Genomic DNA, 12,511 nt, shown 5'->3' with positions numbered 1-12,511 from the left:
TCTCTCTCTCTCTCTCTCTCTCTCTAGGTGGTCAGTAACCCCCATGATGTACCCCATGTCGTACATCTTTAACATCCCCAGTACGGCCTACGTCTCTCTGTCCTGCATCAACCTGTTCATCGGCATCAACAGCAGCGCCCTCACATTCATATTGGAACTGTTCGAGAACAACCGGGTGAGGAAGGGGGAGAGAGGGAGAGGCAGATTGTGTATGGGAGAGGAAGAAAGAGAGAGCGGTGGAGAATTATGCACATTAATGTCTAGTAGTGTTTTGTGTTCTCCGGTCTCTGCTAATGTTGAATTGTTGTTGTTGTTTCTTGTTGTTGTGCTCCCCAGGCCTTGTTAGAGTTCAATGAGTGGCTGAAGAAAGGTCTCCTGGTGTTCCCTCACTTCTGTCTGGGCCGGGGTCTGATTGACATGGCTATGAACCAGGCAGTGACTGATGTCTACGCACACTTTGGTGAGCACAACATAGCTAATGTTGTATCTCTGTGGCCCACAACACTGCCACATTAAACCTCCTCCAGCCCACAACACTGCCACATCAAACCTCCTCCAGCTCACAGCACTGCCACATCAAACCTCCTCCAGCTCACAGCACTGCCACATCAAACCTCCTCCAGCCCACAGCACTGCCACATCAAATCTCCTCCAGCTCACAACACTACCACATCAAACCTCCTCCAGCCCACAGCACTGCCACATCAAACCTCCTCCAGCCCACAACACTGCCACATCAAACCTCCTCCAGCCCACAACACTGCCACATCAAACCTCCTCCAGCCCACAACACTGCCACATCAAACCTCCTCCAGACCACAACACTGCCACATCAAACCTCCTCCAGCCCACAACACTGCCACATCAAACCTCCTCCAGCCCACAACACTGCCACATCAAACCTCCTCCAGACCACAACACTGCCACATCAAACCTCCTCCAGCCCACAACACTGCCACATCAAACCTCCTCCAGACCACAACACTGCAACATTAAACCTCCTCCAGCCCACAACACTGCCACATCAAACCTCCTCCAGCTCACAACACTGCCACATCAAACCTCCTCCAGCCCACAACACTGCCACATCAAACCTCCTCCAGCTCACAGCACTGCCACATCAAACCTCCTCCAGCTCACAGCACTCCTCTGTTCATTTAACCTCCTCCAGCCCACATAAACTATTCATTTGGGCATATCTCTAGCCTGGTAACCAGATCTGTTTGTATTTTAGCCAACTCTTCTGAGGATCAAGGCCCGGTATATTGTCCCATGTTGTGTTTCAGGTGAGGACCGTGCCATGAACCCGTTCAAATGGGACTTTGTAGGGAAGAACCTGGCCTTCATGGCTGTGGAGGGATTTGTGTATTTCCTCTTCAACATCCTCATACAGTACCGCTTCTTCCTGGACCACTGGTGAGGAACTATCTGTGTTCAATATTACATTTTATCCCGTCTTTGCACATTAGGAAATTAAAATCCCATTCACACTGGAAATCAACCTAATTTAGTGGGTCATTCAAGTTAGTTACTTATCTCAAACCCTACGTACACTTGATGTGAAAAGGGGTCGTATCGATCGATCAACCAATCAATGATCTAATAAATTCTCCCCCCCCCCCAGGTTATCAGACTTCCGAGGGCCCCCTCCTAAAGATGAGGACGAGGACGTGGCGGTGGAGAGAGAGAGGATCTACAACGGAGGGAACAAGAGTGACATTCTACAGATCAGAGACCTCTGCAAGGTCAACGATCATCTGAATACGACATTAGGAGACCCCCACGCAACACTTGTCTTAACATGCTTGTGCATACAGACTCCTCAAAAAAATATATCTGTTTCGCAACCCGTTGTGTCAAATGTGGTCTGCAACCTACTGGACCGAAGGGAGGAAACTGTGAAGTAATATTGGATTGTAGGCATGTGTAGTTACGTATATACTGCGTCTGTGTCCCTCTGGACAAACGTACTCTGGGTCTGTGTCCCTCTGGACAAACGTACTCTGGGTCTGTGTCCCTCTGTACAAACGTACTCTGGGTCTGTGTCCCTCTGTACAAACGTACTCTGGGTCTGTGTCCCTCTGTACAAACGTACTCTTGGTCTGTGTCCCTCTGTACAAACGTACTCTGGGTCTGTGTCCCTCTCTGTACAAACGTACTCTGGGTCTGTGTCCCTCTCTACAGACGTACTCTGGGAAGAAGAGACAAGCAGTGGACAGGATCTGTGTGGGCGTGCCTGCAGGAGAGGTCTGCCTCTATAAGCTCTTTCACCTTTAACCTTCTACCCCCTTAATTTCTTTAACAGATTGCAGTGTTCCACAGTCGCTAGTCTGACCACGTCTCTCTGCTGTCAGTGTTTTGGTCTGTTAGGAGTGAACGGGGCAGGGAAGACCACTACCTTCAAGATGTTGACTGGAGACACAGACGTTAGTTCCGGAGAGGCCACTGTCGCTGGATACAGGTACAACACATCGGAATAACACCAGGAATTATGTGGGGAAATAGTGTGTGTTGGACCCCATTCAGAAAATACTCAATGTTGTTGTATTCCTCCTGCAAAAAGCAACTGACAATGGTGCAAGTGTAGACAAGCCTTTTTTGAATTTGAATCAACGTTTTAAGTGAATCCACCCAATGCAGTAGAGACAAACTATCTCCAAGCACCACTTTCTCTGTGGTCCCTCAGTATCCTGTCAGACATGTTGGACGTGCATCAGAATATGGGCTACTGCCCCCAGTTTGATGCTATAGACGACCTGCTGACAGGCAGGGAACACCTGTACCTCTACGCTCGCCTCCGAGGGGTCCCCGAGTCAGACATCAGCAGAGTGAGTAGAGATAGATAATACTGGGTGTGTGTGTGTGTGTGTGTGTGTGTGTGTGTGTGTTTGTGTGTGTGTGTTTGTTTGTGTGTGTGTGTGTCTGTGTGTGTGTGTGTGTTTGTGTGTGTGTGTGTGTGTGTGTGTGTGTCTGTGTGTGTGTGTGTGTGTGTGTTTGTGTGTGTGTGTGTGTGTGTGTGTGTGTGTGTGTGTGTGTGTGTGTGTGTGTGTGTGTGTGTGTGTGTGTGTGTTTGTGTTTAAAATCAAATCAAATCACATTTTATTTGTCACATACAAGTGTTTAGCAGGTGTTATTGCGAGTGTAGCGAAATGCTTGTGCTTCTAGCTCCCACAGTGCAGTAATATCTAACAAGTAATATTTAACAATTTCACAACGTATACCCAATACACACAAATCTAAGTAAGGAATGGAATTAAGAATATATACATATATGGACAATCAATGACAGAGCGGCATGGACTAAGATACAGTAGAATATTATAGAATACAGTATATACATATGAGATGAGTAATGCAAGATATGTAAACATTATTAAAGTGACTAGTGTTCCATTTCTTAAATTGGCCAGTGATTTCAATAGGGAGCAGCAGCCTCTAATATGCTAGTTAGTGATGGCTATTTAACAGTCTGATGGCCTTGAGATAGAAGCTGTTTTTCATTCTCTCGGTCCCAGCTCTGATGTACCTGTGCTGACCTCGCCTTCTGGATGATAGCGGGGTGAACAGGCAGTGGCTCGGGTGGTTGATGTCCTTGATGATCTTTTTGGCCTTCCTGTGACATCGGGTGCTGTAGGTGTCCTGGAGGGCGGGTAGTTTGCCCCCGGTGATGTGTTCGGCAGACCGCACCACCCTCTGGAGAGCCCTGCGGTTGCCATACCAGGCGGTCATACAGCCCGACAGGATGCTCTCAATTGTGCATCTGTAAAAGTTTGTGAGGGTTTTAGGTGCCAAGCCAAATTTATTCAGCCTCCTGAGGTTGAAAAGGCTCTGTTGCGCCTTCTTCACCACACCGTCTGTGTGGGTGGACCATTTCAGTTTTTCAGTGATGTGTACGCAGAGGAACTTGAAGCTTTCTACCTTCTCCACTGCGGTTCCGTGGATGTGGATAGTGGGGTTCACCCTCTGCTGTTTCCTGAAGTCCACGATCATCTCCTTTGTTTTGTTGACGTTGAGTGAGAGGTTATTTTCCTGGCACCACACTCCCAGAGCCCTCACCTCCTCCCTGTAGGCTGTCTAGTCATTGTTGGTAATCAAGCCTACTACTGTTGTGTCGTCTGCAAACTTGATGATTGAGTTGGAGGCGTGCTTGGCCACGAAATCATTGGTGAACAGGGAGTACAGTAGGGGGCTGAGTACGCACCCATGTGGGGCCCCCGTGTACCTTCACCACCTGGGGGCGGCCCGTCAGGAAGTCCAGGACCCAGTTGCACAGGGCGGGGTTCAGACTCAGGGCCTCGAGCTTAATGATGAGCTTGGAGGGTACTATGGGGTTGAATGCTGAGCTATAGTCAATGAACAGCATTCTTACATAGGTATTCCTCTTGTCCAGATGGGATAGGGCAGTGTGCAGTGTGATGGCGATTGCATCGTCTGTGGATCTATTGGGGCGGTAAGCAAATTGAAGTGGGTCTAGGGTGACAGGTAAGGTAGAGGTGATATGATCCTTGACTAGTCTCTCAAAGCACTTCATGATGACAGAGGTGAGTGCTACAGGGCGATAGTCATTTAGTTCAGTTACCTTTGCTTTCTTGGGCACAGGAACAATGGTGGCCAATGTGAAGCATGTGGAAACAGCAGACTGGGAAGGGAGAGATTGAATATGTCCATGAACACACCAGCCAGCTGGTCTGCGCATGCTCTGAGGACGCGGCTAGGGATGCCGTCTGGGCCGGCAGCCTTGCGGAGGTTAACATGCTTAAATGTTTTAATCACGTCGGCCATGGAGAAGGAGAGGCCACAGTCCTTGGTAGTGGGCCTCGTCAGTGGCACTTTGTTATCCTCAAAGCGGGCGAAGAAGGTGTTTAGCTTGTCTGGAAGTGAGACGTGGCTGGTTTTCTTTTTGTAGTCCGTGATTGTCTGCCACATACGTCTTGTGTCTAAGCCGTTGAATTGCGACTCCACTTTGTCTCTATACTGATGTTTTGCCAGTTTAATTGCCTTGTGGAGTGAGTAGCTACACTGTTTGCATTCTGCCATATTCCCAGTCACCTTGCCAGGGTTGAATGCGGTGGTTCGCGCTTTCAGATTTGTGCGAATGCTGCCGTCTATCCACGGTTTCTGGTTAGGGTAGGTTTTAATAGTCACAGTGGGCACAACATCACCTATACAATTCCTGATAAACTCTGTCACCATTTCAGTGTATATGTCTAAATTATTTTCGGGAGCTACCCGGAACATATCCCAGTCAGCGTGATCAAAACAATCTTGAAGCGTGGATTCCGATTGGTCAGTCCAGCGTTGAATAGTCCTTAGCACGGTTACTTCTTGTTTGAGTTTCTGCCTATAGGAAGGGAGAAGCAAAATGGAGTCGTGGTCAGATTTGCTGAAAGGTGGGCGGGGGAGGGCCTTATAACCATCCCGGAAGTTTGAATAGCAATGGTCGAGGATTTTAGCAGCGCGAGTACAACAGTTGATATGTTGATAGAACTTCGGCAGCCTAGTCCTCAAATTTGCTTTGTTAAAATCCCCGGCTACAATAAATGCAGCCTCAGGATATGTGGTTTAGTGTTTGCATAAGGTCCAGTGAAGTTCTTTGAGGGCCGTCGTGGTATCGGCTTGAGGGGGGATATACACGGACGTGACTATAACCAAAGAGAATTATCTTGGGAGATAATACGGTCGGCATTTGATTGTGAGGTATTCTAGGTTGGGTAAACAGAAGGACTCGAGTTCCTCTATGTTACTACAATTACACCATGAGTCGTTAATCATGAAACACACACCTCCGCCCTTCTGCTTCCTGGAGAGATATTTATTTCTCTCTGCGCGATGAACTGAGAACCCATCTGGCTGGACCGATTTCGACAGAATATCCCCAGAGAGCCATGTTTCCGTGAAACAAAGTATGTTACAGGCCCTGATGTCTCTCTGGAAAGAAATCCTTGCCCTGAGCTCGTCGACTTTGTTATCCAAAGACTGAACATTAGCGAGTAATATAATTGGAAGCGATGGGTGGTGTACGCGCCTCCTAAGTCGGACCAGCAGGCCGAGTGCCTCTCCTCCGACGGTGTGTGTGTGTGTGTGTGTGTGTGTGTGTGTTTGTGTGTGTGTGTGTGTTTGTGTGAGTGTACTGTATGTGTGTATTCAGGTGTGTGTATGCAGGTGTGTGTATTCAGGTGTGTGTATGTATTTCTGTTAACATGCCTGTATTTTACCCTTTGCCGTTTGTGACATCCTGCACCTGTCCTGTCTCCCCACTAGGTGGCAGAGTGGGGCATCCAGAAGCTGGGCCTGTCAGAGTATGCTGGTCGCTGTGCAGGAACATACAGCGGAGGCAACAAGAGGAAGCTCTCCACAGCCATCGCTATGATTGGCTGCCCAGCCCTGGTTCTACTGGTGAGTCAACCAATCGGTGTTTAACACTACCATTGAAAAGGCAGGGCAGGCTCCCCAACCAGCTATGATTGGCTGGTTATACTGGTGAGTCAACCAATCAGTGTTTAACACTACCATTGAAAAGGCAGGGCAGGCTCCCCAACCAGCTATGATTGGCTGGTTATACCGGTGAGTCAGCCAATGGCATGGGACTTTATTCATTCCCACATGGGCCTGTGTTTTGGACAGTGTAGGGGTGATATGTACATCCTATTTGTCCACTGGTGCAGTGCCCCAAAAATACCTAAAAACCAGACCAGAGACAGCATGGACAGCTAAATGTTAGACAACGTTACAAGTGTTATACCTTGACACTATACATTCACTACCGTTCAAAAGTTTGGGGTCACTTAGAAATGTCCTTGTTTTCGAAAGAAAAGCAATTTTTTTTGTCCATTAAAATAACATCAAATTGATCCGAAATACAGTGTAGACATTGTTAATGTTGTAAATGGCTATTGTAGCTGGAAACGACTGATTTTTTATGGAATATCTACATAGGCGTACAGAGGCCCATTATCAGCAACCATCAGTCCTGTGTTCCAATGGCACGTTGTGTTTGCTAATCCAAGTTTATCATTAGAAAACCCTTTTGCAATAATGTTAGCACAGCTGAAAATTGTTGTGCTGATTAAAGAAGCAATAAAACTGGCCTTCTTGAGACTAGTTGAGTATCTGGAGCATCAGCAATTGTGGGTTCAATTACAGGCTCAAAATGGCCAGAAACAAAGAACTTTCTTCTGAAACTCGTCATTCTATTCTTGTTCTGAGAAATGAAGGCTGTTCCATGCGAGAATTATCCATGAAACTGAAGACAGAAAAATTGCTTTTCTTTCGAAAACAAGGACATTTCTAAGTGACCCCAAACTTTTGAACGGTAGTGTACATTATATATACACTATACACTATACACTATACACTACATGTACACTATACACTATACACTACATATACACTATACACTATACACTATACACTATACACTATACATACACTATACATACACTATACACTATACACTATACACTATACACTACACACTACACACTATACACTACATGTACACTATACACTATACACTATACACTATACACTATACACTATACACTATACATACACTATACATACACTATACACTATACACTACACATTACACACTATACACTATACACTATACACTATACACTACACACTACACACTATACACTACATGTACACTATACACTATACACTATACACTATACACTACACACTATACACTACATGTACACTACATGTACACTATACACTATACACTATACACTACACACTACACACTACACACTATACACTATACACTATACACTACACACTACACACTATACACTATACACTATACACTATACACTATACACTATACACTACACACTATACACTATACACTATACACTATACACTATACACTACACACTATACACTATACACTATACACTATACACTATACACTACACACTATACACTATACACTATACACTATACATACAGTATACACAGTTCAGCTCAGACTGCCACTACTGTGAAATGCCTGTCATATGTTAATGCCGATAAGGCGTTTTCACTGTGTTTATAAGACATTTAGAGTCATACTATATAGGACCCCAGTCCATCATGCTAATGTGTGTATGTATATCCCCCTATAGGATGAACCCACTACAGGTATGGACCCCCACTCCAGGAGGTTCCTGTGGACTGCCATTATGAGTGTCATCCAGGACGGGAGGGCTGTGGTTCTGACATCACACAGGTACACCCCACCCACACACACACACACCCAGGCCCTTCCCCAACACTTTCCCAAACAAGTCCAGTCCAATGGGATTACTGTACAATAACTAGTGTAGTTGCTGTTGATCCAAGACACAGCAACGTGGTAAACATGGGCAGGGAAGGAAGGAAGGAAGGAAGATGGAAGGATGGAGGGAAGGAAGGAGGGAAGGAAGGACAGAGGGAGGGAGGGAGGGAGGGAGGGAGGGAGGGAGGGAGGGAGGGAGGGAGGGAGGGAGGGAGGGATGGAAGGGAGAGAGAGAGAGAGAGAGAGAGAGAGAGAGAGAGAGAGAGAGAGAGAGAGAGAGAGAGAGAGAGAGAGAGAGAGAGAGAGAGAGAGAGAGAGAGAGAGAGAGAGAGAGAGAGAGAGAGAGAGAGAGAGAGAGAGAGAGAGAGAGAGAGAGAGAGAGAGAGAGAGAGAGAGAGAGAGAGAGGCTGAAGTGGTAAAGAGACAGTTTGATGTCTATTGACTGCTTATCTGTCTCTGTCTCCCCAGTATGGAGGAGTGTGAAGCTCTGTGCACTCGTTTGGCCATCATGGTCAACGGCACCTTCAAGTGTCTGGGAACCATACAGCACCTCAAATACAAGTAAGTCTGTTATCATACAGCACCTCAAATACAAGTAAGTCTGTTATCATACAGCACCTCAAATACAAGTAAGTCTGTTATCATACAACACCTCAAATACAAGTAAGTCTGTTATCATACAACACCTCAAATATAAGTAAGTCTGTTATCATACAACACCTCAAATACAAGTAAGTCTGTTATCATACAGCACCTCAAATACAAGTAAGTCTGTTATCATACAGCACCTCAAATACAAGTAAGTCTGTTATCATACAGCACCTCAAATACAAGTAAGTCTGTTATCATACAACACCTCAAATACAAGTAACTCTGTTATCATACAGCACCTCAAATACAAGTAAGTCTGTTATCATACAGCACCTCAAATACAAGTAAGTCTGTTATCATACAACACCTCAAATACAAGTAAGTCTGTTATCATACAGCACCTCAAATACAAGTAAGTCTGTTATCATACAGCACCTCAAATACAAGTAAGTATGTTATCATACAACACCTCAAATACAAGTAAGTCTGTTATCATACAGCACCTCAAATACAAGTAAGTCTGTCTTCCTTCTTACATAGGCGCTTATCCTACACTGGCTTCATTATACCCATCACTCCAGAGACTTTTTCCCTGCTGCTCATGTCCCAGGACAATTGTTCCTATCCGTCTTGAAGGACCATAAAAAAAGAGAGGAAGATTTAACAACAATCACATCATTTCTAATTAAATTAGTAGAAAAATAACACACCTGGTTTGACAAGATCTAAACGAGTGACTGATCACAGTGCTTTCCTCAAGTGCATGGAGTAACCAGCCAAATAGAGAAAGTAGCCGGCCAGGGAGTTCCGGGCTGGGACGGTATGCCGGTGCATGCCCCCCGGGATCTGTTTTTGCAGAACGAGCTCTATTCTGGTGGCCTCTGGTAGATTCAAAATACACATTATTGAATACTTCAAAGCTAGAATCCTTAGTTGCTACATCAATCATTGGACTTATAAATTAATAAATTAACCCATTTGATTCTTGTAGAATGTAACTTATAAATGCCTCGTGAGCTTAGTTCAACTGTCGTACCCCATCAGAACCCAAAATATAAACTTGTTTTACTCCAATGTTTGTAAACAATGTAAACAAACACGGTATAGCCTCACAACATGGTTAACACTACTCATTTTGATATCATGGATGGTCTGTCCTTGCATCCTTGGCTTTGTCTATGAATTTGAGTGGTTACATTTCTCCAGGCCCATCCCTCAGCTGTTTACCAAAACAGAAGCAGGGTGACCGCTTTTTTATTGTTTCAATTAAGGACTCTAGCTTTAACGACTTGGACCAGTGGAAAACACGGGGTTCTAAAAGCTAACGTCATGATACTTATATGGTATTATTCAAGATATTGATATAGGCCTGCTGATTTGATTAAGGTGTTGACAATGGAGTAGTCAACTGCTGCTTTCTGTGTAGCAAAGCCCATGATTAACACCTGCTTCATTCTTCAATCATGACCTCTCTCCTACTCTCCTCTCCCCTCCAGGTTTGGTGATGGCTATGTGGTGACCTCTCTCCTACTCTCCTCTCCTCTCCAGGTTTGGTGATGGCTACATGGTGACCTCTCTCTCCCCCTCTCCTCTCCTCTCCAGGTTTGGTGATGGCTACGTGGTGACCTCTCTCTCCCCCTCTCCTCTCCAGGTTTGGTGATGGCTACGTGGTGAACTCTCTCTCCCCCTCTCCTCTCCAGGTTTGGTGATGGCTACGTGGTGACCTCTCTCTCCCCCTCTCCTCTCCTCTCCAGGTTTGGTGATGGCTACGTGGTGACCTCTCTCTCCCCTCTCCTCTCCTCTCCAGGTTTGGTGATGGCTACGTGGTGAACTCTCTCTCCCCCTCTCCTCTCCAGGTTTGGTGATGGCTATGTGGTGACCTCTTTCCTCCTCTCCTCTCCTCTCCAGGTTTGGTGATGGCTACATGGTGACCTCTCTCTCCCCCTCTCCTCTCCAGGTTTGGTGATGGCTACGTGGTGACCTCTCTCTCCCCCCTCTCCTCTCCAGGTTTGGTGATGGCTACATGGTGACCTCTCTCCCCCCTCTCCTCTCCAGGTTTGGTGATGGCTACATGGTGACCTCTCTCTCCCCCTCTCCTCTCCAGGTTTGGTGATGGCTACGTGGTGACCTCTCTCTCCCCCTCTCCTCTCCAGGTTTGGTGATGGCTACGTGGTGACCTCTCTCCCCCCTCTCCTCTCCAGGTTTGGTGATGGCTACATGGTGACCTCTCTCTCCCCCTCTCCTCTCCAGGTTTGGTGATGGCTATGTGGTGACCATGAAGGTCAAGGCAGCTAAAGCAGGCGTGTCTCCAGACTTGGGTCCAGCGGAGAGCTTCATGGAAAGCAGCTTCCCGGGTTGTGTCCAGAGAGAGAAGCACTACAACACTCTGCAGTATGAGATCGCCGCCTCCTCCCTGGCTAGGATCTTCCAGCTAGTGGTCGCCAACAAGGACAAACTCAACATAGAGGACTACTCTGTATCACAGACCACACTAGATCAGGTAAACTAGAGGGATGGTGTTAAGATTAGGGTTAGGGGTTAGGGTTAAGGACTAGCACCAACAAGGTGAAACCACATTGAGGACTAGTCTGTATCACTGACCACACAGACCACAGGTAATGAGCACGGCAATGTTTAAGGTAGACTCAGCAATGTGACCTCATCATACACAGCCAGAAAGACATCTGAAGTCAGGGTGATTTATTATGAGTGATTAAGACTTGAATAAAGAATATCCTTGAGTACAAATTGATGGCACCTTCCTTAGCAAGCAGTGAGAGAAATAGCTGCAGCGAATAGTGATGATGAAGGACTTTTATTGAATGTAGGTGTTTTCGTTGACATTGTGTTGATAGTAATGGGTGTTCGCGCTCTGTTCTCCAGGTGTTTGTGAACTTTGCTAAGCAGCAGGCAGGAGAGGATGAGGACGTTGTCTTACAACCCCGAGCGGTCAACACACGCAAAGAAACACAAAATGTCCCCACGAAACGCAAGGTCTCCCCCGTCAAGATAAAAACCAGAAGACAAAATAAAACTTGAAAGTCAATCTGTGAAAATATGACTTCCTACAGAATGCATTGTCTAACTTTTTAATGCAGAAAACCGACTAAATATATTGTAATATCTAGACATGCACAGGCACTGGCAGTATTATAAAAAAAAAACATTTTTAAATTAATTATGGCTAGATTTACTAATTATATTTGGAATATGTTCCTTAGACTTTGGAAGTCATATTTTTCTTTTTAGATGTTGATTGTGCATTGTGTAAAAGGGTTGCCCAAGACAAGACAAGAGGTAATGTTTGCAGGACACTGACATCAGGTTGACAGCAGATGCTTTACTATTGTTCCTCAAACACATCAGGGGTGTATCTCAATAGTCTGAAGTGGCTTCCTCTCCTCATGTCCTTTCTCTTTCACTTGTTCAGTGAAATCAGACCCAGTGAAGAGGAAGCAGCCCCCTTGTTCAGTGAAATCAGACCCAGTGAAGAGGAAGCAGCCCCCTTGTTCAGTGAAATCAGACCCAGTGAAGAGGAAGCAGCCCCCTTGTTCAGTGAAATCAGACCCAGTGAAGAGGAAGCAGCCCCCCTTGTTCAGTGAAATCAGACCCAGGGAAGAGGAAGCAGCCCCCTTGGTTTATAGTAGTTTGTGA

The 12,511-nt window shown here is 45.9% G+C and overlaps 1 protein-coding gene across 1 annotated transcript in view; it reads left to right on the top strand.

Moving 5' to 3' along the window:
• LOC311118861 (retinal-specific phospholipid-transporting ATPase ABCA4-like) overlaps positions 1–12,511 on the top strand; it is a gene marked incomplete at both ends in the record, with an annotated part of 39,291 nt that extends 26,780 nt beyond the window's left edge. The window contains 13 exons of the mRNA XM_084193627.1: positions 28–175; positions 337–460; positions 1,287–1,416; positions 1,625–1,745; positions 2,185–2,247; positions 2,355–2,461; positions 2,687–2,828; positions 6,262–6,396; positions 8,115–8,218; positions 8,735–8,827; positions 11,108–11,357; positions 11,741–11,846; positions 12,288–12,511. Coding sequence (XP_084049753.1) covers positions 28–175; positions 337–460; positions 1,287–1,416; positions 1,625–1,745; positions 2,185–2,247; positions 2,355–2,461; positions 2,687–2,828; positions 6,262–6,396; positions 8,115–8,218; positions 8,735–8,827; positions 11,108–11,357; positions 11,741–11,846; positions 12,288–12,511 — 1,747 coding nt within the window. The remainder of the gene's footprint in view (positions 1–27; positions 176–336; positions 461–1,286; positions 1,417–1,624; positions 1,746–2,184; positions 2,248–2,354; positions 2,462–2,686; positions 2,829–6,261; positions 6,397–8,114; positions 8,219–8,734; positions 8,828–11,107; positions 11,358–11,740; positions 11,847–12,287) is intronic.

The sequence above is a fragment of the Coregonus lavaretus genome, assembly GCF_964263955.1.
Source record: "Coregonus lavaretus genome assembly, contig: HAP1_SCAFFOLD_611, whole genome shotgun sequence".
NCBI classification, from domain to species: Eukaryota; Metazoa; Chordata; class Actinopteri; order Salmoniformes; family Salmonidae; genus Coregonus; species Coregonus lavaretus.
The sequence above is the reverse complement of the archived record's forward strand: the minus strand, read 5'-3'. Positions and strand labels throughout refer to the sequence as shown.